Source organism: Ceratotherium simum, chromosome 37 (genome assembly GCF_057802395.1).
Source record: "Ceratotherium simum simum isolate JZ-2026a chromosome 37, ASM5780239v1, whole genome shotgun sequence".
NCBI classification, from domain to species: domain Eukaryota; kingdom Metazoa; phylum Chordata; class Mammalia; order Perissodactyla; family Rhinocerotidae; genus Ceratotherium; species Ceratotherium simum.
Window position 1 is genome coordinate 4,802,210 of NC_141936.1, and position 27,506 is coordinate 4,829,715.

General features: G+C 45.4%; 1 protein-coding gene across 1 annotated transcript in view; it reads left to right on the forward strand.

The window, feature by feature from the left end:
* COL6A3 (collagen type VI alpha 3 chain) overlaps positions 1-27,506 on the forward strand; it is a 67,716-nt gene that overhangs the window by 26,630 nt on the left and 13,580 nt on the right. Inside the window, exons 10-38 of the mRNA XM_087424641.1 lie at positions 12-611; positions 1,234-1,571; positions 2,682-2,760; positions 3,774-3,919; positions 5,311-5,403; positions 5,949-6,002; positions 7,010-7,081; positions 7,901-7,927; positions 8,038-8,082; positions 8,202-8,255; positions 8,716-8,778; positions 9,413-9,478; positions 9,910-9,963; positions 12,210-12,245; positions 12,899-12,961; positions 13,474-13,536; positions 14,851-14,913; positions 15,795-15,857; positions 17,178-17,228; positions 17,424-17,459; positions 17,916-17,978; positions 19,046-19,108; positions 20,421-20,453; positions 20,539-20,575; positions 20,678-20,689; positions 20,786-21,279; positions 22,843-22,939; positions 23,530-24,228; positions 25,574-25,676. Coding sequence (XP_087280767.1) covers positions 12-611; positions 1,234-1,571; positions 2,682-2,760; positions 3,774-3,919; positions 5,311-5,403; positions 5,949-6,002; positions 7,010-7,081; positions 7,901-7,927; positions 8,038-8,082; positions 8,202-8,255; positions 8,716-8,778; positions 9,413-9,478; positions 9,910-9,963; positions 12,210-12,245; positions 12,899-12,961; positions 13,474-13,536; positions 14,851-14,913; positions 15,795-15,857; positions 17,178-17,228; positions 17,424-17,459; positions 17,916-17,978; positions 19,046-19,108; positions 20,421-20,453; positions 20,539-20,575; positions 20,678-20,689; positions 20,786-21,279; positions 22,843-22,939; positions 23,530-24,228; positions 25,574-25,676 — 3,667 coding nt within the window. The remainder of the gene's footprint in view (positions 1-11; positions 612-1,233; positions 1,572-2,681; positions 2,761-3,773; positions 3,920-5,310; positions 5,404-5,948; positions 6,003-7,009; positions 7,082-7,900; positions 7,928-8,037; positions 8,083-8,201; positions 8,256-8,715; positions 8,779-9,412; positions 9,479-9,909; positions 9,964-12,209; positions 12,246-12,898; positions 12,962-13,473; positions 13,537-14,850; positions 14,914-15,794; positions 15,858-17,177; positions 17,229-17,423; positions 17,460-17,915; positions 17,979-19,045; positions 19,109-20,420; positions 20,454-20,538; positions 20,576-20,677; positions 20,690-20,785; positions 21,280-22,842; positions 22,940-23,529; positions 24,229-25,573; positions 25,677-27,506) is intronic.

Below are 27,506 nucleotides of genomic sequence, written 5' to 3' on the forward strand. Positions count from 1 at the left end.
ATCATTTTTAGAGAAAAATAAAGCAGACATTGTGTTCCTCTTGGATGGTTCCATCAATTTCCGGAGGGACAGTTTCCAGGAAGTGCTCCGTTTCGTGTCTGAAATTGTGGACACGCTTTATGAAGGGGGCGATTCCATCCAAGTGGGGCTGGTCCAGTACAACTCTGACCCCACTGATGAATTCTTCCTGAAGGACTTTTCCACCAAGCAGCAGATTATCGACGCCATCAACAAAGTGGTCTACAAAGGGGGCAGACACGCGAACACCAAGGTGGGCCTGGAGCACCTGAGGCTGAACCACTTCGTGCCGGAGGCGGGCAGCCGCCTGGATCAGAGGGTCCCTCAGATTGCCTTTGTGGTCACGGGAGGAAAGTCGGCAGAGGATGCTCAGGAGGCAAGCCTGGCACTCACCCAGAAAGGTGTCAAAGTGTTTGCGGTGGGCGTGAGGAACATCGACTCAGAGGAGGTTGGGAAGATAGCGTCCAACAGTGCCACAGCGTTCCGAGTGGGGAGCGTCCAGGAGCTGTCAGAACTGAGCGAGCAAGTTTTGGAAACTCTGCATGATGCAATGCATGAAACCTTATGTCCGGGTGTCACTGATGTTTCCAGAGGTAATCCCCTTTAGGTGCATGTTTTCAATCCTGTCCTGTCGATGTTTGCAAGTTATTTAATTACCTAGGTCCCCAGTGCTGGCCTATGGACTCCTTATAGGTTGGGTCCTGGCTGTCACCTAGCTGTTCTGGCTGTCATCCCACCGTTATGGGATGTTTTTCCAGGGTAAGAGCGGAAGTCTGTCTTTTCTTGCTCTTACAAGATTTACTTTTTCCCCCTATTCTTTAATCCCCCAAATAATTCAGACTTATTGATCATTGTTTTGGTTTATAGGTTTATTAGATCTATTCCATGAGATCAGGGTGTTTAAGTTCTCAAGTGTGTTTAATTTAAAGCACCAACTTGGGATGCAACTAAACACCAACTCTATATCACGCCCAAATTGATTAACAGCCCCACAAAAGCAAGCACATTAAAATGGCCCACAATTTTGGTTCCTAACAGTCAGCATCAGTTTCCCCTGTGAGACAGGCAGATCTAATTGCTTCTCCAAGCTCAAACGTAGATCTCATTGTGCCCTCGAGCAGGATGTCCCGGTCCATGTCTATGGCTGTGCCTACTTGCTGAACTCATCTCAACAGCCTCGACTTAGGGCTCATCGCCTGCTTTTCCCCTTTATAGCCTGTAATCTGGATGTGATTCTGGGATTTGATGGCTCAAGTGATCAGAATGTATTTGTGAGTCAGAAGGGCCTTGAGTCCCAGCTAGACAACATCTTGAATAGAATCAGCCAGATGCAAAGAATCAGCTGCAGCGGTAGCCAGATGCCCACCGTGCGGGTGTCGGTGGTGGCCAACACACCCTCGGGGCCAGTGGAGGCCTTCGACTTTGCCGAGTACCAGCCAGAGCTGTTTGAGAAGTTCCGGAACATGCGCAACCAGCACCCCTACGTGCTCACTGCGGACACCCTGAAGGTCTATCAGAACAAGTTCAGGCAGTCCTCGCCCGACAGTGTGAAGGTGAGCAGGGCTCTCCCTGGTGTCAGCTTCCTGGGCTGTTGCTGGATTTTTAAGGGTCAGGAGGAACGCTTTGATGTCCGGAAGCCCCCTCCCCCGAACTCTTCTTTCGTAAGCGCTTTTCACGTTTGACGGCATTGGTAGTGCCTGCACGTACAAGTCCTTTATCATCAACTTACCATAATAGCCTGAAATGTAATATCTTCCTTGTTTTACTTAAGCTCTAAAAAAAAATCCTGGAAATTAGTAATTAAATTCAATTAAATTGAATGAGTTGAATTTGTGATTAATTCATGTTTAATTGTAGTCCTACCCATTAAATATGTATATTCTGTATTTATATATATTTTTTCTCTGTCTTGCTCTCTATGTGTGTGTGTACATACATACATATATAGTGTGTGTACAGACACACACACACCCCATCAGTTTGTTAGGGCTGCCATAACAAAGTGCCGCAGACTGGGGGCTTAAACAACAGACATTTAATCTCGCACAGTCCTGGAGGCTGGAAGTCCGAGATCAGAGTGTCGGCAGAGTTGGTTCCTCCTGAGGCCTCTCAACTTGGCTTATAGATGGTGTCTTCTCCCTCTGTCTCCATATGGTCTTCCCTGTGTGTGTCTGTGTCCTAATCTCCTCTTCTTGGAAAGAGACCGGTCGTAGTGGATTAGGACCCCACCCTAATCACCTCATTTAACTTAATCACCTCTATAAAGACCCTATCTCCAAATACAGTCACACTCTGAAGTACTGGGGGTTAGAACTTTTTCAACAGAGGAATTGTAGAGGGACATAATTCAGCACATAACACACATACACACATGATTTCCAGAAACTATATCACATAAATAGGAGAATGAGATAAAACATTTTTATTTCCATTGTTGCTTGTGTTATTTAATAAATCAAGCACCACAATATACCCATTTATTTTATACCTCATTTATTGCACCATACCAAAGAACTATGAATGCGGGATGCTTGTTTCTCAATCTTGGCCCTCAGTTTCCTCGGCTGTAAGATGAGGGGTTTGAACTGGCTGTTCTCCCTTACAAGAGCCTGTGATGTTTCTTTTTAGTTTCTGCTGGGGTTTGATGCATGTTTTATTTTCAGGTGGTCATTCATTTTACTGATGGCGTGGATGGAGATCTGGCTGACTTAGAAAGAGCATCTGAGGCACTCCGAGAAGGAGGTAGGTTCCGGGGCTTTCTAAACGTGAGAAGTAAACCTGGGTGAAGCAGGCGCCCTGCTCTGCTGGAGAGAAACAGCTTTGCTAACGGAGTCCTCTAGGGGAGCAGCTTCTCTTGGGGGACTCCGTCTCCCAGCATCTTGCCCTCTGTGGCCTGCCCTGGGGCTGTGGGATGGGGCTAACAAGGATTCCTTAAGTACCCTAGACAGCCTTATTACCAAGTCCTGGCACAGGCCCCACAGGTTCTCCGACTCATTCCAGGGGTAGAACATCTAGAAAGCATGATGCTTTTGCAAAAGAACGTGAAGTTTTGATTCATTTAGCTGCATCATGCAAACTAAGAATTAATTTTCTACCCAAAAATATTGCTGTTTTGGTTTGCAGTTATCACAGCTCAAAAATACTGCAACATTAAGTAAAAATACACTTTAATATAAAATAAATAACAAAAGTGTACTGTCCAAATTTAAGGTGACTGGGTAAGCAACGATGCCTATTATCAGATGTAATATTTGACTGTTTATCTGCTTTGGAATTGGGTAGCACTGATTATCAAAAAGTGGATGCCAACACCAGAGGTTTAGGAAGAATTTATGGGATCATAATTTATCATAAGAACATTCTATGTATCAGCTTGCTTTTCCTGAGCAACAGTGACGAGGTTGCTATTATCTGACTTTGGAGGTATGATATTTCCATCCTCCTTACAGCATACCTGTGTTATGTAGGACCAGAGGTTGAGAATTTATGTATGAATGTACTTCATGGTGTCACCTCCTATATTTATGTTATTCAGTTTGTTGAAGTTGTTGACATATCTGAAATAATTGCTCAGAGGAGTCCAAAGTTCCAGTATATCAGTTCTTCAGAGCAGCTAACTAGTTTGATTAAACACGTTTCAGTTAAAAGCCAAATTTTATACTGAAGTTTTCTTTTAAAAAAAGTTAGGAGGAAAAAAGATGTTGTGGCTCTCGAATGCCTAGGTGAGCCTTGTTCAACTTTGCTTCTCCTCGCAGGTGTCCAAGCTCTGATCTTGGTGGGCCTTGAACGTGTAGCCAATTTGGAGCAGCTGATGCAGTTGGAGTTTGGGCGAGGATTCATGTACAACAGGCCCCTGAGGCTTAACTTGCTAGACCTGGATTATGAACTAGCTGAACAGCTTGTGAGTTTTTATGTCTCTATGCACAAACCGCTTTAGACACCACAGTCTTTGGCATCTCAAGATAATGAAGTCTCAATTCACCAGGCAAATGGGGGAGCCACCTCTGGGTGGGCAATTTAATTCATTTAAGTCACTTGGGAGCTGCCTTGCTGCCATAACATTTGTGAGTCCTGGAAACAGAGATATCCAAGAGCAAGACAGACAAAGAGCTGGAAAATGGGCGTCTAGGCACACTGATGTTGTCACCTTAGAATTTCCTCTGCTCCCTTTGATGCATGTCTTTTCATTCATAAGATTGCTGAGAAGGCATAATGTTGAGACTGACCCTCCCCAAACAGGAAACAGTGTCCACAGCATCTGAAAACTTACACAATGAAAACAAAAATATATAAGAAAAGAAAGCTCATTTCTGGGTGGAGAAGTGCTTCTATTGCCTTCTCTTATAGTTTCCATTGCCTGCACCCCTACGGGGCATCCAAATCCTCATGAGTTCAGGCTCTCTCAGCTGGAGGTGTTAATTCCAGGTTTGGGAGCGGGGTGGGGGGGCTTTTGGGAGATGTGGGGCTGAGTGGTGAACTCAGAGATTCTTTTGGCAACAATGGACTATGAGACAGACTGACTCTGCCCGTTCCTTCCCTCCCACCTTCTTCCCAAGGCTGGAATTAGAATTTTTTTTATTGGGTGGGAAGAGGCTGAGTTAGTTGACAGATCTGGGACATGGGAGAAAGTGAAAACTCTAGGAAGCTCACTGCAAGAAAATGCATTTGACCACCCTCAGTTTAGTAGGTGCAAATGTAGTTTGGCTGTGTGCTTTCCCACATAAGGTCAGGGGCTGGGATGGGAAGGGGATGTTGAGGGTCTCTGATGGGTGTTAGAGGGCCTGGAGTTGTAGTGCTGTGGCTAAAAGGCGGGGCCACTGGTGTCTGCCCCACACCACGGCTGCTCCCGGGGCCTCCTCCAGGCTGGCACCATATTCCCTGACTCTGTCTGTGGTTCTGAGGAAGGACATATGGATCTCCATTTTAAAACCACATTCCATCCTGGCCATCTGCAATTGTTTGTTAGGTTTTGCTCTTTGAAGCTTAAAAATATGTAAGTTGTAATTAAAAATTGAAACTTGAATATCTATATTGGAAACTTCTAGAAACAAGGCCCAGCCTGAGGTGACATTGTGAAGAAGATTTGTTTTCCTTTGGTCACTCTTCACTCTCCCATTTGTGACTTCTCACTCCCACCCTGACCGCTAAGCCAGTCTGAGTGGGTGCCATGCCGGAGTGACTTCATCTCTCATGGTGAAATCCACATACGTCAGATATAGACCTTTACGACATATTTATGCTCTTTTTCCAGGAATTTATTGAGCTTTGAACTCTTTTTTTTCATTTCGATAGGACAACATTGCTGAGAAAACTTGCTGTGGAGTCCCCTGCAAGTGCTCTGGACAGAGGGGAGACCGAGGGCCCATCGGCAGCATCGGGCCAAAGGTATGGTGGCTTTGCCCTTTCTTATACATGGGGCTAGATTTCGGAAGTCAGCAGTTACTTGGCTGGGTGATTTCTCTAATATCACAGCATGGAGATGCAGGAGGGAGAAGGAGGAGTATTCCCAGCCTGTAGGACAGGAGATCTGAGGAGCAGACCCATGTCTGAATGTCGCCACATTCTCCCTTCCCAAGGGGTGAGGGAATCCATTCTTTGGTACGTTGGTTCTCCATTTTATAAAATGACATTAAAACCAGTGGGCACCATTCACTGGCAGCCTCACTGTTGATGGTCAGCAGGGGTTCTGAGTGTTTGCCTCTTTGTTACGGGAGACTGACAGGATTTCTTGGTAGATCAAGATCCTTAAAGATCCTGATGGAATAATTACACTCAGATAATGACTGGAAAAACTAAGTTCAAGGGAACACCTAAAGCCGTGATAAATTTTAGCACTGCTCTACCAAATGAAGGGGGATCAGGCAGATATTTAAATATAGAGCAAAGAAAACCACAGGATTTGACCAAGAAACTGATTTTCTTTGTTTTAGGGTATTCCTGGAGAAGATGGCTACCGGGGTTATCCTGGTGATGAGGGTGGACCTGTAAGTAAAAGTGTTTTAATCCTTAAATGCTATTCCTTCGTTATTCCTCATATGTTGGGGTTGAATTGTGGAGTTCATAATCTGTTTGGTTTCCAAAGACTTTTCATTAGGAAAAAAATTAGTTTCTAACTTCCTTAACAACTTTACTCGGATTTCTTTGCTATGGACAATAGGACGATGATCTGAGCTCCACAAAGGTGGATATGGAGTGCAGGGTTTTTACTTCTTCTAGTTCAGAGGGAGGGATTCAGTGGCTTCTGAGACAGAGGGCCACCAATCGTGGCATGCCCAGTGTCTACTAAATTCGGATGTCCCAGCAGAGGCGGGAGTGCGCCCAAGCCGGGGCTCAGGGAAATCTAATCAGGCCTGGAGGCGTTACGCCCTTTAAGGGAAATCTCCCAGAGGAGGTTTGCTGATTTGGGTTATCAGTGGCCAAGGGGTCTAGTTAGGGGGAAGTAGAAACTGCAGCAGGGCCTTTGGGAGGCAGAACCTGGAACAGAAGTGGTCTGAGAGGCATTGAGACACTAGAACAAGGCCCAACCCTGGGATGGGGATAAAGGGTCCCTTGGGGAGGAGGTGAGGACACCAGGGTCCCAGCCAGCAGTGCTGAGTGTCAGGGCTGGGCCCAGTACCTCACTGGAGAGCTGGGAACCAGGGACTACGCAGAGGAGCAGTCAGGCTGAGATTCTCCATGGGGGCCCAGCACCCACCCACACCCGGTACCCAGAGGCCCACTCATCCTCAGCCCTCCAAGAGGTATCCTCTGTGGTGCAGACCTTCCCAGACCCCACTCCCTCCAGGGGAGGGCACTGCAGGTTCAAGGCCAGGCTCAGGTGCAGTGCATGGGCCGGGGCGGTCAGGGAAGCTGGAGGCTCCACTGGGCTCAGTCAGTATTCTAGCCAGTGGAATCTACTTTCTAGAGCATGCCTTCTACAATGATGCAAACGCAGTGGAGACATGATGGCAAGGAGCTCCTACCTGTAAAATGCCTTTGTTTCTCCTGACAGGGTGACCGGGGTCCACCTGGCGTGAACGGCACTCAAGGTTTCCAGGGCTGCCCTGGGCAGAGAGGAGTAAAGGTACAGTGGGGGGGACCCCGAAGTGTGGGGAGGGAACCACAGCATCCGGCCCGCTGGAAAGAGGGGGCTTAGAGGCATCTGCAAAAGTGACACACAGTTTCTCCAAATGCCTCCTGGGGAGGAAGGCCGCTGGGGTGGGGGGTGTTCTCTGCTCTCAGCATTCAGCAGCCAGTGGCCTCTCATGGGAAGGCAGCCCAAAGTCTTGCTCATTCGGGAGCACTGGCTTCACTGGGAAGGGGGCCTGAGAATGCAGAAATAGTTTCCTATGGAAACATGACGCAGCCAGGGAACATTCGGGAGGACAGACAGAATGTGGGCCAGGGCAGGGCGGAGGAAGGTCAGCGCCCGGCGGCTTCAGCCCCTGGACTCTGCAAGGAGCCAGGGAAGTGGGGGAGCGAGAGAGGACTGCACGTACTAGAAGGTTGTTAGTGTGAAATACTTGCATTCAAGGGCTGATGAACTTTCTCTTCCATTTCCTGAAGTTTGAGAGAAGGTGCTGAAAGGAAGGGCCACCACACGGCATAGTTGTAAAGGGGCCTTGGAGCCCCTGTCCCTGGCTGTCAGGAGTCCCCCCCCCCTGCCCCCCCCCCCCGCCGCTCAGGGAGCCAAGATCTTCCAGTGCTCAGGTCCAGGCAAATTAGCTTTATGATCCCCCATGTGATGGGGAGGGAGGGATCCAAACAGACGAATCTCTAACATTGAATTTCAGATACTGTGGGGTTCAAGTCAGGGAGGGGGAGGGGACAGCCCTTAGCCTATTCTGCCGCTGAGGGACCAGCCTCGAAGGCGCTAAGGTTTCCCCTCTCCCTTACCTTCCAGGGCTCTCGCGGATTCCCAGGAGAGAAGGTACTCAAGCTTGTTTTTGTTCTTTAAATTTAAAACTTTCTCAGTATTTCTCATTTTTCCTTTGCCAGCATTGTTTTCTATACTCACCTGTGTGTCTTGTTCCCTCCCAGGGTGAATTAGGAGAAATTGGACTGGATGGTCTTGACGGTGAAGATGTAAGCAATTTCACAGTTTGTGTCCAAACTGCTTGTGGTCCTGAAGATTCCAGTGACTAATACCTCAGTCTGTGGTAGAAATTGTGCCAGGAGTGACATTTTATCGTTGTCTTTGGCAGGGAGACAAAGGATTGCCCGGGTCTTCTGGAGAGAAAGGCAGTCCTGGAAGAAGAGTAAGTATATTTCCATAGTGTTGCTATTATGGAGAAACTATAAACATTTCATTTAGGGAATATTTCTTTTACTCATGTATGTTAAGACCGCTTCCTCCAGGCAGCCTACCCTGACCTCCTCTGGGGGTACATCCTTGGTGTCTCCCATGTCCCTCGTCAGCTGTGATACATTACATTATCTTTTCTTGTTTGGAGAGTATGTCTCATAGGGCAGGGACTGAGTGTGTTTTGTTTAAATAAATCCCCAGTGCCCGGCTCAGAGTGGGTCCCCAATAAATATTTGTGGATTGCCTGAACAAATCAGAAATATTTGGACGTAATTTTACCTTTGTGGCAAATGAGCAAATGATAAACACTGTTCTATTTAAGATTTATGAATCTAGGCATGCAATTTTAAGCACAAGATAAAAATTTGAAGTCTTATCTAATTTTTAGTTTCTGCTTGTGTTTTTTTATTTAGGGTGACAAAGGACCTAAGGGAGACCAAGGGGAGAGAGGAGATGTTGGAATTAGAGGTGACCCGGTAAGGATAACTCTTTAGGGACAATCTGTGACCCTAGTGTAGGGAAGAGGGTTCTGGGGAGAGGTGGCTTGAAAGAAGAATTTTACTTTTGAAATTGCTTTAAAACGTGTTGATAAAATATGTGGTTTGTACTTTTCTTAGAGTTTTGGGGTGGCTGGAGATGTGTTCGCCCTCTAGCTGCAAAGATCAGTGTTTGCAAGGCCTAGCATGTGAAGACCTGACTAGTTTCCCTAAAATGTGGTCTCAGGACACTTCACATTTGCTTTAGGAAAAGAGAAGAGTTCGTAGCTTTTCTTGTTTCAGGCTCTATAAAGCCTGTAGCTTTTTATAAATGACCGTCACTGGGCCGGCCTCTTCTCGTTCAGGCCAGGACGAGGCCAGAGCAAGCCTGAGGCACCGTCCTTCCTGGAGAGGAAGAACTGTTCCCCCCTGTTGGGGCTGAGAGTGGTTGCTGACCCCAGGGTCAGGTTCTATCAGAGTAGGGTGGATGTTCTCTGGGTGGGACGTGGCTGAAGGGACTGGCCCTCAGAGCCTTATACTCATATCATAACTAATATTTTTCTGACCACCCAATCCAGCAGCAGTGGCTTTCCTTGCACACACGGCTCGTTTCCCTGACTCATGTTGTTTTCAGGGTAACTCAGGACGGGACAGCCAGCAGAGAGGACCCAAAGGAGAAACGGGAGACATCGGGCCCATGGTATGGTGCTCCTCGATCCTGGGCTCTCCCATGCTGCAGGCCGGAGAAACAGAACTCACGCGGCTCGCCACCAGCCGCAGAGACTGTGGGACTGGTCTTTAAGGCTGTGGAGCATGTGAGGTTGGGAGCAGGGGGCCCCGGGAAGCTGACCATGTGTGCCCATGAAGGAAGTTTCCACCAGGAACGGAAGCAACCCCTACTGAGAGGGGCTTCTTGGCAGAATTTGTGCCCCTTAGATATTTACGGAAAGTGCTTGTTGAGCTGAAGATTTGTGGGGGCGAGAATGCACCTAAGTCTAGTGCACCCCACAAAGTATCGACCATCCCTCTGCGTATAGATCCCTTTTCCCATAGTGTCTTGTGCAACATTCCAGAGTTAGATGTTCTTCTTTGCAGATGAGAATCTTACACCAATTTTCTTCCCCATGCCAGGGTCTCCCTGGGAGTGATGGTGTATCTGGAAGTCCTGGAGAACCCGGGAAGGACGTGAGTGCCTCTTAGGGCTTTAGGTGGAGCGGGTGGGGGCTCTGCACTGATAGTTAGCACATGACCCCCAAATCTGCCAGACGCTGCCTGGGGCATTGTTACTCAGCAACTTTTTGTTTAGGAAATTTAAAGGGATTTCTGAAACCATCATCACTCAAATCTTGCTGCTGATGGAAATCTTTCATTCTCATTTACTCTGTACTCTGTCTCTTCTCCTTCCGGCTGTCCTGCTCCCTCTCGTCCCAAAAAACATACTGAACAGACGCTTTTTAAAGTAATGTCTTCCCTGCTTTCAAATATTTGGCCAGGTTTTATCCCACTAAATATTTAAAAAATCCAAACAGAAACACGAAAACTAGGGGATAGGGAAGAAGGGGCAGGAAGGCTGATAGGGTTGTATATTTGTGGTTGCTTTCATAATTGCTCGTTTTTTTATGTGCTGCTGTAATTCAAGAGAGGACATTAGATTCAGTTTTCTAGTGAATTGCTTTTCGAAATTGCTTCTCCAAGGCATTTCAGATATGCCCGTTGTAGATGAGCTGATTGCATGCCTAGTCTTTGAGTCTTGTGGAAGAATTGCTAAAGCCAAAGGGATAAAGATTATCTTTAGGAAGCCATTGGTATGCTTCCAGGGCCCAGGGAGAAGATGGTCTGGAAGCTCGTAAATCCCCAGGGGCAGTTCAGGATGCTGGGGGTGCCTAGGACGCTCTGCTCAGGAGCTGCCTGGGGCTGCGCAGCCAAGAACGGGGCACCCTCAGCTGTTTCCCCAGTGGCAGCGACATGTTTAGGGATCAGCAGCTGGATGATCAGAGGGTGTAGGCTGAGGTGAGGAGTCTTAAAAGAAATAAATTTCACCTGTAATCAGATGATATGCTATGGGCAAAAATTTGCTTTTAAAATTCAGAAGAAAACTTAAATTTTGAAAATGCTATCTTAAAAGGTTGGAGTATTATTTTTGAGTAATGTTGTTGAGCTATATAATGAAAAAGAAATGAAGAATACTCAATTGTTATAATGTGCTATACAGCTCAGTTTGTGAGCAGAGCTAAAACTTGTTTTCATGAAGTGACTTAAAATATAGTTGTCCATACAATTAGTTTTAATTCTATGCATAAGGTAGAAACTAGGGTTTGAATTCAGTACAGTGAAGTTTTGGTTGTCTTCCAATAGGACCTCACTATGCTGGGCTCACGCCAGGATGAAACGTGTCCCTCCCACTGGGCTACTCACTCCCAATACCACACCTTCATGGCATCCGCAGGCTGCCTCTGGCCTGAGCAATGAATCATTTATCACTGGGGGCCTCTGGTCATTGTCTAGGATGTCCCCTATGGGAGGGGCCGGCCAGACTGTTACTCTGTGGAGGAGTGGCCTGGCCCCTCCCCCCAGACTTGTCCATGTGTCGTCGTGGAGGGAGGCCAAGGTCTTCCATTAAAGAAGCTGTCACTACAGTGAATAATTGCAAAACAGTCGCCCCTGAAGATCACTGGGCTGGTCCATTGGGAGTGGAGAATGTGACTTGTGGGTTCATGCAACCGGTGGGCCAACCCACCTCAACTGGTTTGTTACAGTCTCCAGCATACCAACCCCTAACCTTGCGAAGATAGATCCAGGATCCAAACCTTTCCACCGAAGAGGAAGCAATCATAAAGTGGGAATTAATGGATTGCTTATGCAGTGAGACCACATTTATTTGAACTAAGGGTCACTTCTGGAGCATTGAGGCAGATGTTGCCAAGTCATGAGCCCAAATGCAGGACACCTTTTAGGTTCACATATGTGTACTTTGAATACTTTGCTTAACTAAGTATGTGTTATATTTGGCCAGGAGAATTTGGAGAATTTGGGACTCTCTTCCATTATAATTAACATATTTCACTCCTTCTCCCTACAATTAGGAAAATGGTAGAAAAACAGACAGGTTGACATTCCCATTTCACATTCCTTATTTGAAATTGGCTGGAATGGTGCAGCCGGAAGGAGTCATTATTTTGCTTGGCAGGCCTGAGGTAATTCTCAAAGCTTCCATTTGGATGGTGAACAGGGACAGCACAGAAGCACAACTGTCCCGAGGTGAGGGCGGGAGAGAGGGTGTCTTTTCAAGCGAGCTTCCTCAGGGGTGACAAGGCACAGTGCCTGGCACACAGCGGTGCCAGATGACTGTGGGGGTTGAGTCACAGACAGCCCCGGGCTCCGTCGCCAGCATCCCAGCCTCCCCTTCACAGATTATGTGACTTCTTCCACAGGGCGGCGTTGGTCGAAGGGGACCAGCAGGAGCTAAGGTAAGCCTTAACTTGGCGCCTCTTTTCTGTCATCATAATCCAACTGACTGTGTGCTGTTAGGAGACTGTCCTCAAAGATACAATCCCACCCACGTGTTCAAAAATACTCTCTCCTTTGCCATCAGGGCTTGCAGCTTAGACAGCAGCTACCATCTTTTTTACCATCTCCTTAAATTTAGCCTCTTCTACAAAGACTTGTGAAAATGATTATGACAGTGGAAACAATTCTTAAAATGAAAATGACAATGGTGACAAGGGTAAGAAATAAAGGGAAAAAGATGGAGGTGACAGTGTCCTGGGTGTCTCTCCTCCATAATGTGTCCAATTATCTGGTCATCAGCAAGTCACATGTCTTGGTGTCAAAGTCTTCTCACCCGTGCAAGACAGGTTTGGGTCTCAAATATCCTCCTTTCACAAAGTCATCCTGAGGACAGGGTGAGGCAGGAGTGAGAAACAATTGTACGAGTGCAAAGTGACAACTGGCTCCACGTGTCAAATGTCTCTCCCTGGAGTTAGCGTGTCCATCTCTTCCAGTCCCCTAGTAGAGCTATGATTGTTTCCCCAGCCGCTCATTCAGACGTGATTATAGAACAGACTGATGATGTTGGTATAAACCATCCTGACCCCTCCCTACATCTTCTCTCATTCCAAAGGGCAGCAAGGGCGGTCTTGGCCAGCAGGGCACTGCGGGAGAGCAGGGGACCAGAGGAGCACAGGTCAGTACCCCCTGGTGTGATTGCACGCCTTGGGATATTTTCCCAGATGTCCTAGTATTTCTTTTCGTAGTTGAGGTGACAGTCAATTTTACAAAATTGAACACAAAATTAATCTTTTTAAAGTGAACCATTTAGTGGCATTTAGTACCTTCACAACCTTGTACAAACATCATCTCTATCTAGTTTCCAAACATTTTCATCATCCCCAAAGGAGACCCTGTACCCATTAGGAAGTCACACTTCCTCCGGCTCCTGGCAACCACTAGTTTCCTTTCAGTCTTTATGGATTTGCATATTCTGGACACTTCATATAAATGGAATCATTCAATAGGTGGCCTTTTGTGTCTGGATTCTTTCACTTAGCATAATATTTTTGAAGTTTATCCATGTTGTAGCATGTGTCAGTGCTTCATTTCTTTTTATGGCTGAATAATATTCCATTGTCTGGATATTACGATGCTCGTGGTGCGTCACCTTAACACAGCACTTACATTAAAATTTTACTTCTCCAGGGTCCACCTGGTTCCACCGGTCCTCCAGGGCTGATCGGTGAACAAGGCATTCCCGGACCTCGGGTAAGTCCATCTTGATTTCACCCCTCTCTTTAGCTAAACAGATAGCACATTGCCCCAGCGGGCTGAGAGTTTCCCGGGTGGTGTTACTGTGGACAGACTTTCCCCTTAGCCCAACTCTTTGGCAACACAGATGCTGGGTCCGACCTCAGTTCTTGCAGCAACTGGCTAGTTTACCCTGAGGAAGTAAGAGACCTTTTTTCTTGGTGCTCCAGGGGCTTCCAAGTCCCAGTGCTGCTCCTTCCAAACATGGGCCAGCTGGATGGTAAGCAAAGGAAGGATGTGTCTCATCTCAGAAGTCTTAGGGTAGAGCTGCATAAAATCTAACTAAATCTGCCCATATTTTCAGAATTTGCTGTATTTTTTCATATTGGGCTGCTGGAGATTGCCCCTGTGGTTCAGTATTTTGTGTCAGGAGCTCCCCATCCTCAAGTTCAACACAGAAGATGTTCCTTAAACTTGTTGTGACTGCAAACATCAACGTCGATCTTGGCTATTAGCCACGATGAGCAGAACCAGGTTGTCCTAGCTGAACTGGGACCAGATGCCCTGGCACTACTTACCCTGGTGTCCCTTGTATCTGATATGACATTGAGGGAGCCATCCTATCATTTGTGACAGAAAATAATAAGGACGAATAAACTGGCAATGAACTGACCTGTTACTATATAAATGCACAAAAATATTTTACAGTGCTTAGAAAGTCCTTCCCCAGTTTGAAATCTGATAAATACCTATTTTTAAAGATTTTATGTTTTTTTTAAACATTTATTTAAGCTCTGATTAGTCAAGAATTTAAGTGGTTCAGGGGTGAGGGAAGCTCTCCAAATACATTAACAATAACAAATAGTGTCCACCATCTGGTTTTTGCCGTGTGCGTTAGGGTCATTTCTGGGCTCTGTAGGCTGCGTTACATTTTAAGAGCTATGTTCCTTCATTGGTTTATTCACTCCCTCAATGAATAAGTGTGTACAGGTATCCACACCTGTCAAATCAGGTGTTCACTGTGGAGGTGTGGAAAGGGCGAGGAGATAAAGCCACGTAAAATCTGGGTGTTTGTCCTCTAGTCAGGAACTCAGGAGATGTACATTAATTACTACAGCGTGCGTACATTTGTGAAAACTGTCGCTGAGCAGTCATACTAATATTTTAGATTTGCACAGCCATCTGCATGCGTGTTTGCATTTCGGTCTCCAGCGCTGGGCGTGGCACGGCTTGCTGCAGTCTCTGACCTCCACAGGGGGGGAGAGACAGCGTGTAGACACGTTGGCTGGAGGGTGACTATTTCCCTGACGCCCTTCTCTCCTTGTGCTCCAGGGAAGCGGAGGGACTGCAGGTGTCCCTGGAGAACGCGGCAGAATCGGTCCCCTGGGAAGAAAGGTTTGTCTTGACAAAGGTAGAGCTTGTTTCCTGAGGCCAGGACCCCGCCAGACCCTATGTCGCCACTCCATCATTTGTCAGTCTGTCCAGCTGCTTGGTTTACATGTCCCTCCTCCTTGCTTCTGGTCTTTCCCATCTCAGACTCCCCTGTTGATAGCTGGCTCGGCTGGTGGGATCACCATCCCCGCCTTGAAGGAACACACGGCGTTGGCTTTCTTATAGCCAGAACCTCCAGCGGCTGGTGGATTATCTGTTCCTTCCTCAGTGTGTGGTGGTGGAGCCACTAGTGGCCTCAGAGCCATTTGAGCAGATCAGTGACACTTAGCACAGCTTCAGTATTGCACTGAACACACGTTCTCCCAACACCGGCAGTGCACACAGCAGCTCTGCTAGCTAATCCAAGGGCCCCAGACCTCGACTATTCTGGATAACAGCAGCTTGTTATATGAAGGCTGCCTGAGAACCTGCTTTCCACAAGCCTTGAGAAAAACTACTATTTATCATAACAGTCTGAAAGGGCAGCATTTTCTCAGTGAAAGAAGTGCATTCAAGTGAATCCAGAATTGTCTCGATGCCTCCTCTTGGATTTCCCCGCTGAGTTCAATGCCCAACAACTTTCACGGCTTCTTCTCTCCCTTCTTCCTCTCTTCCCCATCAGCATGTCCCCGTGCCCAGCACAAGCCTTCCTGGATTCTTTTCCAGGAGTCCACACATGAACGTTGCAATTAAAAAAAATCATTTTTATTAAGATTTAAAAGGTGAAACGAACAGCTTGAAGCAAGCCTTCCAGTGACATCACTTAGAACAGAAGGAGAGCTCGGAATCACATTTTAAATCAGTCCCAGACCCACAGGTGTCTCAGCCTTGTTTCTCGTGTCTAGGGTGAGCCTGGAGAGCCAGGACCAAAGGGCGGACTCGGGAGCCGGGGCCCTCGTGGGGAGACGGTAAGATCAAGATGTGCTCAGGGCCAAGGCTGGCACGACTCTTCGCTGAAATGTTCAGGCAGCAGGGAGATGGGGCCTCGAGCTGGACTAGTCTTTGTCATTGCATCTTGGGTTGGTTCCAAATAGAGATAACTCGATAGTTTCTTCTTCTATTATTGGGGATGTGATTGAAAATAGTGAACCTGCCGCTTATAAGCAACAAATAAGTTTCAAAATAAAAACTTTCCTTTGAATGAGACATCCTAGTAATAGATATTATTACTTTGATAACTCATTTTTTAAAATTGTTATTTAAAAGCACTTTAACTTCTCACTAACAATAATTTTGTAGCATACATTTCTATACAGGAAAAAGAAATCTACAGTACACTGGAAATTTTTCTAAAATGAGTCATTACACCTAAAAACAATATAAATGGACCAGGTTGATCTGACTGATATAATCCCAAAGCTTGAAAATATTTTTCTCATGTTTGTAATTTCTCTACAGCTAACTGAAGTTTAAAAATCCATTTTTTTGCTCTTAGTCTCAGAAACAAAAGGGGAACAAAATCAAACTTTAAAATCGACTCAAACCACCTAATGACATCTCTTCCTGATTCTGTTTCCGTCAATTTGGGGGCAACAGCTCTTTAGCTGTTAATGTCCGTTTAAAACTATAAACGGACAGTAGCATGTTCGGTGCATGTTTTAGAGATATAAATATGTATTTCACATAAATTCTTCTGATTCTTTTGAAATAATTAATGGTGTCCAGTTCTGAAAGCCACCCATGAGGGAGTGATAGGGATGGATCTGAGGGTACAGGGAGTCAGGCATTTGGAAAGAAGGTAATCTAGAGGCATGACCTAGAAGGGTGGGAAGGGGCATGGGGGAGAGGAGGGTAAGGTCTGAGCACAGAATGCTCAGGAGAGTATGAGAGATTGAGTCCCGTCTTCTTGCTTTGAAGAGAATCAAAGATTCATAGATGTGTAGAGCCAAAGTGGCCTTCAAGAGTCTTCTCAACTCTAAGATTCCCTGGTGCGATGAGTGTTTGATTTTACATTCAAACAGTATCTTTACCAATAGCTATTGTAGTTTTTTATATTGGTAATCTGCCAGCACTATTTTGCTGAAGAAGTCCTTTATGCTCACCCACCTACAGACATGGTCTTGTTTACACCTGGAGGACGGGGCTGGAGTAGGAACACTTCTATGATCCATACCTTGATTTGGGAACATTTCAGGGACTCAAGGACCCTCAGCACTGGGATTTAGACAGAGATGGTTGTGATGTGCCTGACATGGGGACCTGCAGTAACGCCATCTTTCCACTCTTAGGGAGATGACGGGCGAGACGGAGTTGGTGGTGAAGGACGCAGAGGCAAAAAAGTATGTATCCACAAAGATTATTGAACTTCTGACATGTTGTATTTTTAAAGAATTATCTCTCAAAATTTAATTGTAATAGAGTGACTTTTTTTCTCTTGATGGCTCTATGGATGTACTTTTTCTGCTCAGGAATAATTTATTTTAGATTAATTTAAACTGGGACCAAATATTGAGTCATTTATTTATCTTTTATAGGGAGAAAGAGGATTCCCTGGATATCCAGGTCCTAAGGTAAATATGCCCTAGTGCTAAAACATCACCATTGTTTTAGGATGAGTCTGATACGTCCATAGACTGAAAATCACAATATCTCAGTTCTAGTCTTGGGTCAGACACTTACTAATTGAGTGACCCTGGGAAAGACACCCCCCTCCAAGGCACTCCCTCTTCTATCAAATGGAGATGACAATATGCACTTGTCACGGTGCTTGTGAGGATTAAATGAAATGGCACTGCCATAAAATGCTTTGTAAACCTAGAAATGCTGTAATCTATAGGACGTTATCCCTATGGGTTCAATAAGCTAAGGCTGAATCTACAAATGCCACCAGTGCACTAGTAATCCATGGAGAAGTGAATCAAAGTTAGCCGTTTGGCTGTCCTGGGAAGTGTGGTCCAGAACCCAGGACCCTCAGCTATACCTTCCACCCCAGAGCTTAATGTGCTGCTTCCTGGCTCTCTTCCCAGGGTATCCGTGGTGAGCCAGGGACAGACGGAACACCAGGACCCAAAGGTGTCAGAGGCCGAAGGGTGAGTTTCCTGCACCTTGGCTGCAGGTGGAGAATGAGAACTTGTGCGGCAGCGTGATTGAACGCTGACACCTCATTACTTCTTGGAAAATTATCCTTTCTCACTTGCAACGTGGCCAGTGATAGAATGGGGTGGAAGGAAAGAAATCCTAAGCCCTGGATTGATGTCCTCAGGACTCCCTGTGGTTGTGTCTGTCCTGTCCTCCTTCAGCTATGCTCACCTTACGGGGAGGCCCTGAGAGCCCTTCCTTTACACATCTCGAGGGTCACTAGCCCAAGGTCTGCCCTCAGCATAGCACAAGGGAGACTCGAGTCTCAGAATGAGTGATGTCAGAAGTCTGTGCAGTCACATTCGGTCATGCCCACCAGACGGTGAGGCAGCAGGATTTCATGAGGTGCACGAAGTGCTTACAAGGGCTCCAAGCTCAGAGGCGAGCCAAGCTGAGAACACGTGCACCTCTACCTCCCCACCGTGGTAAGACTCCTCTTCCTTAAGCTACTTTTGGTTCTGGGTTACTCTGTTTAGTGGATGTCTACTCATCCTCTTAAGATTGTTCTGAGTCTTGAATTAGCACATTGAGGTCTAGATACAGGTAAAAGTTTCTAAGTTATTTTTAGCTTAAAATATAGTTAAAATCTTTACAATTATCCTGTTAACTTGCTCAGTGAAGACAGTCAAATTAGATCATTTACTACTCAAGGTAGAGTTTTAAAACATTGGATTGGCTACCTATACAATGTAATTGTGTAGTGATCTAATTAACTGTCAGTTACTGATTTCTTGTGCATCCGTGGATCGTCTTATCAGCGGTTCTGGGGAAACATTCTGTCTTATCTTTACCTGCCAGAGAACATAACTGTGGCGAGATGCACATCAATTTTTTAAAGGCCATTTGTCCCTACACTTAAATTTTGGAGACACTTAAGCTTTTGAAGTGAGAGATTTCTCATGGTGATGGGGGACATTGAACTATGTCACTGTCACCCTCCACCCCCCTTCCAACTGCAGGAGTTGAGAATTTTCCATCTTCTGCCACAATTGAGCAATGTTTGTTCTGCCCCTTCTAGGGAGATTCAGGACCTCCAGGGGCAGCTGGACAGAAGGGAGACCCTGGTTACCCTGGACCATCTGTAAGTACCTACCTAGTTCCAATTAAGCCGCCCGAGGGCTGGATACCTTATATGTGGTCCCCAAAAACTTCCTACTGTCTTCTTTATTCACAAAGAAGGTGTGCTGCATTTTTGTTGTTATTGTTGTGTATTTTTGTTTTATTTTAATCACTTCCCTCTGATACCACAATGGAGAAAAGAGCTTTTGAGTTTTAGAGTCACAAGAAATTTTAAAAAGAAGTTTCATGTGGAACTCGGTAGCCTAGGGCATGTCATAATTTGCCTTTATAATTTCGTGGTGTAGATTTGTTTGAAGTTTGTGTAGAGGACAAAAAATAGAGCAAATTTTAATACCTCTTGATTGCGTCTTGTAGAATAGTATAATTATGTCAGACCTCAGTCTGGGGAATACTTGGTCTATAAAATCCCCAAGGGAGCTACTGATTTTATGGCTTAAAGCCCGCTAGTCACCCTGCCACCTGGAGCCAGGAGGGCGTCCTTCTGCAGCCCTACCAGAAAATCTCTTCATTATGAACATCCTTGTTTCCTTATTTGAATTTCTCCATATAATGTCTCTGTACATTGAATTTTGATGAGGTTCAAAGAAGAATGGAAAAGATAACTCAGGAAATGGAAAATCACTCCTGGAAGGAAGGGTTGAGGGATTAGACTGGTGGGACCCAGGAGAAGAAGGCTGAGTAAGATACTCTTGCCTTTAAAGAGTGAAGCATTTAAAGGGAGAGAGTTAAGCCAGTTACCGCAAGAGATGAGCTGGCAGAAACAGCATTATGGAAAGACACCTGACTGCACCGTGGGGTGACTGCTTGACCATCAGTGTGGCCACATATTAGGATGAGAGGCTGAGGGCCACCGTGGATCTGTCCCTGGAGCTCCTTGGGAATTGAATCCAGCCAGGATGCTTTAGACCTGGAGCTGGTGGGGTTAGCTAAATGACTCCTGACTGTCCTTTCTGTGAACAGGATGTATTAAGTTGGCAGGTGAGGGAAGCTCTTCTCTCAGGAGAAGTGGTGTTTAGACTCAAGCTCTGATGTATAATTTACATTGATTTGCAATGAACCTCCAGGTTTTCAGGGTGTGAAGCTATTTATCTTGCAGGGGAAAGAAATACTTTTATCCTCAAAGTCTTTTCTCTTCTGCTCTTGGAGCATAAAGTCAAATTGATAGGGAGAGCCTGAAGATGATCAAGGATCAAGTCAGCCAAGGTCCCCCTTTGCTTCCTCTGTCATGTTTCTGGGTGCCAAGGACTGCTCCTTTATGCTCCACATCCCGCGTGTCTATGGTGCTTCTCAGCCTCTCCTTCCTTGTTTTACAGGGTCTCAAAGGCAACAGAGGCGACTCAGTTGATGTAAGTTACATGTGTGCAGCCCGAATCATTGCCGTGTAAGCCTTCTGTCTGCTCTCCTTACATCTTCTTTCCTTTCCTTTTACAGCAATGTGCCCTCGTCCAAAGCATCAAAGATAAATGTCGTAAGTACATGATTTTCTTCTGTCTATGCCATTCACGTTTTTGCATTTGAAATTCTCACATGGCAGACATGTCTTTCACTCTTCTCTTTGTTTCTTTTATAGCTTGCTGTTATGGTAAGTTAATTTCAGCAGTTTCACTTTCTTCTGAAGAACGAAGACTCCTTTTCCAGTAAGTAAAATTTGTCTTTGAAAACTCACCACTTCCTACAGGACCCCTGGAATGCCCTGTCTTCCCCACGGAACTGGCCTTTGCTTTAGACACCTCCGAGGGGGTCACCCAAGACACGTTTAGCCTGATGAAGGATGTGCTCTTGAATATTGTGGGCAACTTGACCATTGCTGAGAGTAACTGCCCTCGGGGGGCCCGCGTGGCTGTGGTCAGCTATAACAACGAGGTGACCACGGAGATCCGGTTTGCTGACTCCAGGAAGAAGTCCGTCCTCCTGGAGAGGATTAAGAACCTTCAGGTGGCTCTGACATCCAAGCAACAGAGTCTGGAAACCGCCATGTCCTTCGTGGCCAGAAACACGTTTAAGCGAGTGAGGAACGGTTTCCTGATGAGGAAAGTGGCCGTTTTCTTCAGCGATAAACCCACGAGGGCGTCCCCACAGCTCAGAGAGGCTGTGCTAAAGCTTTCAGATGCAGGGATCACACCCTTATTCCTCACGAGACAGCTGGACCCGCAACTGGTCAACGCTTTGCAGGTCTGTGTTTTATCAGCTTTGTTGACATCTCCTTCTCTTCTTCTTGGGCTCTGAGAAGATTCTTAGGCACATCTGTGCCCTCCTTGATGGATTCATGCCCCATAGTTTCTAAAAGTCCTAAATAAGGCTGGTTGACTGAGAACTTCTCTAGTGAGATTTCCAGAACAGCCTTATGGCTCTGGTATTAGATCGACGTTCAAATGCCTGTGACTTACGTCCCTTCCCACATGTAGGAAGAGAATCTCCCAGGGCTGACCTAGGAGACCTACAGTCTCCTAGTGAGTCCCCCAAACATCAGTGACTCCAGCACTCCAGTCTGCACCCCTAATCAAACCTTTCTTCAGCCAGGCTGACATCCAAGGGTCAGCCTATGAAGTGGCCAAGTGCTCCCTGTCATTTGCTTAAATAACTTGTTTACTTGTTATAATAATATATATAACAATTGATTAATTAATCAATTAATATTTACTCAGTGCCAATTTTTGTGGCACTTTTCAAGATGAGTGGGTGATGGGCACGAAGGGAATGAGCGAGACCAGGACCAGTGGTGAAGAGGCCTCACCTCCCGTTCCAGTCCACTCACTTTCTAGTTTTAGGTCACTGAAAGTAATGTGGTCATGTCACTTAACCACTCTGTGTCTTAGATTTCTCACCTGCAAAAGATGAGGTGGGGGTGAGATGGTCTCTAACGTCTTTCCTTCCAAACTGGATGTTCTATGGTTTTCTCACTGCCTATGTTGGCAAGCGATGGTTGGGTCATTGCCGCCATCTCTCAGGGTTTATTCTGCCAAACCATGGGCCAATTTGAAAACAGAGCTCTGGGCTTGGGAATCCAGCATGGACTTCCAGCTACATGCTCTTGTAAGGGGTTCATTTACATCCATCTCCCCTTGTGCGGGCTGAGTGACCCAGAACCACACCTGTTTCTTAGCAGCATAGTTTCAGTAAGTTCGAAAAGTCAACTATTCATTCACTAATTAAATTTAATTGTTCACTAATAATTAGTGATGGGGTGCGAGGCTCTGTGATAAGCAGGACATTTTGAATCTTCTAGAAGTGATTTCATTACTTGCTTTGTCATTAAATCCATTTCTAGACCTGGGGGAGTGGAGAAGGGGTGGAGCTCACATTTGTCAGTTGCTATTATTATTGCTGAAAATGACGATAATATTTAGGTCCCGCTATTTGCTAGAGGCTATACCAGGCCCTTTATACACATTATCTAATTTAGTCCTTCAAATAACTCCTTTGGGAATTGACCATTATCCCCATTTTGCAGCTCAGGAAACTGAACCCCAGAGAGGTTAAATAATTTTCTGTCAGGTCCAGTAGAAAGTGCAGGAGTGGGATTTAAACTCCAGCTCATCACATCAGAAGGAAATCTATGTTTTCCTATTAAACTCAGTGCCTCCCCTTCTACTCTCCCTTCCAAAAAAATGAGAAGATATTGCCTATTGGAAAATATATTTTATTGATGTGACTCTAATTTATTCCTCAGCTATATTTTCAAATACTTCCTTGTCAGGGACACTCCTACCAAGCATTTCCTTCTGTTTAAACCAGATCAATAACACAGCGGTGGGACATGCGCTCGTCCTGCCCACTAGGGGAGACCTCGCAGACTTCTTGAGGAACGTCCTGACTTGTCACGTTTGCTTGGGTAAGGTGCTTCTCTGACAAGAAAATCTGTCCAGCGGCAATTGCGAAACATGCTGTCTATAGAGGGACATTTGAGTGAATAATCATCATTTGTATAAAGAGCTTGAGCTGCATGAAGATTCATAAAGCTTTGTATCGACCAGTGTAAATACTACATAAGTAGTTTCCATATTTAAAGTGACTCCTCAACACAGAGCTTCTCTCTGATGGAGGAATGAGTAGTTTTATATGTAATAGAGGAGAAAGTGGGCTCTGCTTACATATTGACCTTGGAGTGTAGAATTTAATTATCTGGCTTTGTGACTTTCTAGAATATATTTCTTCAAAGAGTGGCAAAGAATGAGGTACTTTCTCTTTTGTTTTTTAAATGCCAATGCCGTAGTATACCAAGAGGATTTTAGCTTACCGATTTGTTTCATCTAGTAAGTATTAAGTGATGAAAACTGAAATCTGGTCACAATAATTCAGTATGATATAAATGGGTTTCTATATTATGTGACAATTTTAATTACCCCAGACTCTCAGCAGATTGATGGGCAATATCTCGCTGTGGGAGTCACAGAATAAATGGGCTGCCATGCTTCTTTCTAGACATCTGCAACATTGACCCATCCTGTGGATTTGGCAGCTGGAGGCCTTCCTTCAGGGACAGGAGAGCAGCAGGCAGCAGTGTGGACATCGACATGGCTTTCCTCTTAGATAGCTCTGAGTCCACCACTCCTTTCCAGTTCAACGAGATGAAGAAGTACATAGGGTACCTGGTCAGACAGCTGGACATGAGCCCCGACCCTAAGGCCTCCCAGCACTTTGCACGAGTGGCAGTGGTGCAGCACGCGCCCTATGAGTCTGTGGGGAATGCCAGCGTGCCGCCCGTGAAGGTGGAATTCTCCCTGACTGACTATGGCTCCAAGGAGAAGCTGGTGAACTTCCTAGGCAGTAGAATGACACAGCTGCAGGGGACCAGGGCTTTGGGCAGCGCCATTGACTACACCATAGAGAACGTCTTTGAAAGCGCACCCAACCCACGGGACCTGAAAATCATGGTTCTGATGCTGACGGGTGAGGTGCAGAAGGAGCAGCTGGAGGAGGCCCAGAGAGTCATCTTGCAGGCCAAATGCAAAGGCTATTTCTTCGTGATTCTGGGCATTGGCAGGAAGGTGAATGTCAAGGAGGTGTATAGCTTCGCCAGTGAGCCAAATGATGTCTTCTTCAAACTAGTGGATAAGCCGACCGAGCTCAACGAGGAGCCTCTGATGCGCTTCGGGAGGCTGTTGCCATCCTTCGTCAGCAGTAAGTCCTGCATCGGACAGTGTGGGCCCTGGCTGTGGCTTTCTGCCAGCCCGCGTCCTTGGGCTATCAGGGATGGGGGGCAGCAGCATGGAAAATACAACAATCGTGCTGACATTGTCTTGTCATTCATTCAACAAATATATCTCTACTCCTACTGTGTCCCACACACACTTTTAGGAGCCAAGGTTGGCAGTGAACACACAGACAGAAATTGCTGTCCTTGTTCACTCATCTATTCAACCAAATTTGACTGGGCACCTCCCAGCCATGGACACTGTGTCTCTGAGAGTTTACAATCTAGGTGGATGAATGAGTCAAGTGCACATTTATTACGCATGACACAATATGCTGGCATGTCATAGAGAAGTGCATCCTGATGGGGCATTGGGGAAGCTTCTAGAAGGAGTTGCATTGATCTAGACTTAGCCACAGCCCCACGTTTGGATACCTCTGGGCCTTTGTCACTATAGCTCCCTCTCCCCAGAATGCTCTCCATCTCTGCTTTAGCAGCAAATCCACATTCATCTTCAAAACTTATCTCCAGCTGCCCCTGCTCACCATGAAGGCTCCCTACTCCCAAGGATTGCTCATCATTACTCTGGATGCTATACATTCTGCATCTATTACATGGCTCATTGGTTATTCATTTATGGGTCTGTGGTCCCAGTATGGTCCTTGAAGAGGTATATCATTCACTACTGTGTTCCCCAGAGCCTGGCACAGTGCATGGCCCAGAGTTGGCACAGGAAAGTAGCTAACAAATAAGGGAGATATATAAAGTATAAATAAACATGTGTATATGGAGAGTTTATTATTCAAGGGACAGATGAAGTCTAAGAAAACAGTATTCACATTTGTGATGGCCTGTCCCCCAAACATTTTAGGGAAAAAATGTGAAGCAAGGGTAAGCTAACAAGTTCACCCAGGGGCCATTGTCACTGTGTTCAGAAGATTTAAAACAAAGGTTTGTTAAACATAGCATTGAGAAAATATTAAAACTAATTTGATTATAATTTGGTGTTCAAGAGCTTAGATACTTGCTAAAAATCTGCACTTGATTTTTCTTCTATTCCTGTCTTCCCCCTCATATTGAGTAATTATTATCTTTAACCTAATCATCCAAATATTGCCAAACAGAAGATATTGGCTTAAGATGTTTTGTAAATCAAGTACCATTATACTTAATGTTTAAAATCACTGGATTTAGCTTGTCTGGAAGAATTAATTAATTCAGCAAATATTTATAGTTACCTACTATGTGATCCATTTAACTCATTAGCAAATTGATTTTAATTTGCAAGTGACTCACATGCACTTAAAATATTTTTCCTTTGTTTCTCTCTAGGTGAAAATGCTTTTTACTTGTCCCCAGATATCAGGAAACAATGTGATTGGTTCCAAGGGGACCAACCAGCAAAGAATCTTGTCAAGTTTGGTCACAAACAAGTGTAAGTGATTATAATAATTGTCTCAAAAATTACAGTGCTGGAGGGGACATAGAGGTCCTCCAACCAATGCCTAACTTTATGGGGTGAGGGCGTTGAAATCCAGAAAACATGATTTCTGAAAGGTCATGTGGGGCATACTTTTTGAAGAATCTGCTGTATCTGTTAGCTTTTGCTGCATAACAAATTACTTGAAACTTAGTGGCTTAAAACAACAACTATTTATTTAATTTGCAATTCTGTGGGTTAGCAATTTTTGCTTGGGTTCAGCTGGGCAGTTCTTCTGTCCTCTTCTGGGATCTTATGTGTTTGTGGTCAGCTGCTGGTCAGCTGTGGACTGGTAGTCTAGGGTGGTCTCAACCGTATGGTTCACCTCTGCCCCATGTGGCCTCTCATTCTCTGGTAGGAAAGCCTGGCTTTGTCCACAAGGTGACTGTGCAGGGTTCCGTGAGAGAAAGAAGAAGTGTGCAGGGTCTCTTGAGGCCTAGGCTAGAACCAGCACGCTGTTACTTCTGCCATATTATATTGGCCAAAGCTTGTCCAAAGACCAGCCTAGTTAGATTCAAGGGTGGAGAACTAGACTTGGTGGGAGGACTTGCCACATCACATTATAAAAGGTATTGGTACAGAAAGGGTGGGTAATTTGGGCCATATGTCCAAATGTTCTACCATATCTGGTGTGAAATGATTTTATATAGAAGGATTGATACATTAAGCAAAAAAATGGACTTCAAATCTTCTTAAAATTGTTGATGCTGTAATAACACAGGTGATGGTAGTAACAATAGGAGGCAACATGCATGTGCTACTAGGAAGACTAAGGAGAGGGTTGGGAGATGGGTGGGATGTGGTACCCATGGTGATGCTGGCTGCCTGGCACATGCTCAGTGGCCTTATGCCCAACTCCATCTTTGGTGCCAACTGCAGGAGCAGAGAGGAGGGCAGTGTGGCCCTGTGACAGAGGGTTAGGCGGGAGGGACATGGTGGCAGGAACTGAGCTCAGGCAATGTGCCAGCAATCAGTGCCCCTCAAGAGAATGCCACAGTTTGTCATGCTTTGGGGGAGGTGAGCATTCTGACCATTGCACCCAGATGATGCGAGTTCAAATTGTCCTTGAAAAATGAATATCTGGCTTACTCCTGGCTGACCTCCAAGGTGGGGAAAGAGAGCTCATCTCTTCCTACTGCACACCCTTCTCTCTCTCACCCTTAAGTCCTTTGGCTCTTGCCTTTGTCTTCAGAGAGAATGTTCCAAATCTCGCCTACTAGATTGAGAATCATTAGTAAGGCAGCCGTGACAGTTTTTTGGTACTGTGATGCTAGTCTTGCTTAATCTAGGTTCACAGATTCTCTTTTTCTAGCCTTCAATTATCTTTATTATTTCTCTGGAACATTCCCTAAAGTTGGCTCAACCTTGTCTTTAGGAGAACAGAAAGAACAAGGTAACCTAGTATTTGCAGTTTTATGAAATCAACTTGAAAATATACTGCATATGACATGTAGCATGATATATCTATAAAATAATGAATGTTCATCTCAGGGCAAGAAATGGACAAAGGCTGGATCTGTCCCCTTGTGTCTGCTTGATTACATTACATTGCTATTCTCTTTTGGGATTCAAAATAGATCAAGAAATTATAAAAAACAATCACACACACGCAAATTAATCCAAACAAAAATATACAATGAGCCCTGGAAGTGAAACAGTATACGCTGACTTTTTAATTTTCTAGCTCAACATGGCTGGAGGGGATACTTTCTTATCATGAGAGTAGCTACTAACTGATTTTATTTAATTTTTGGTGTATATGTTTCAGTTGGTTAATTTTTATAA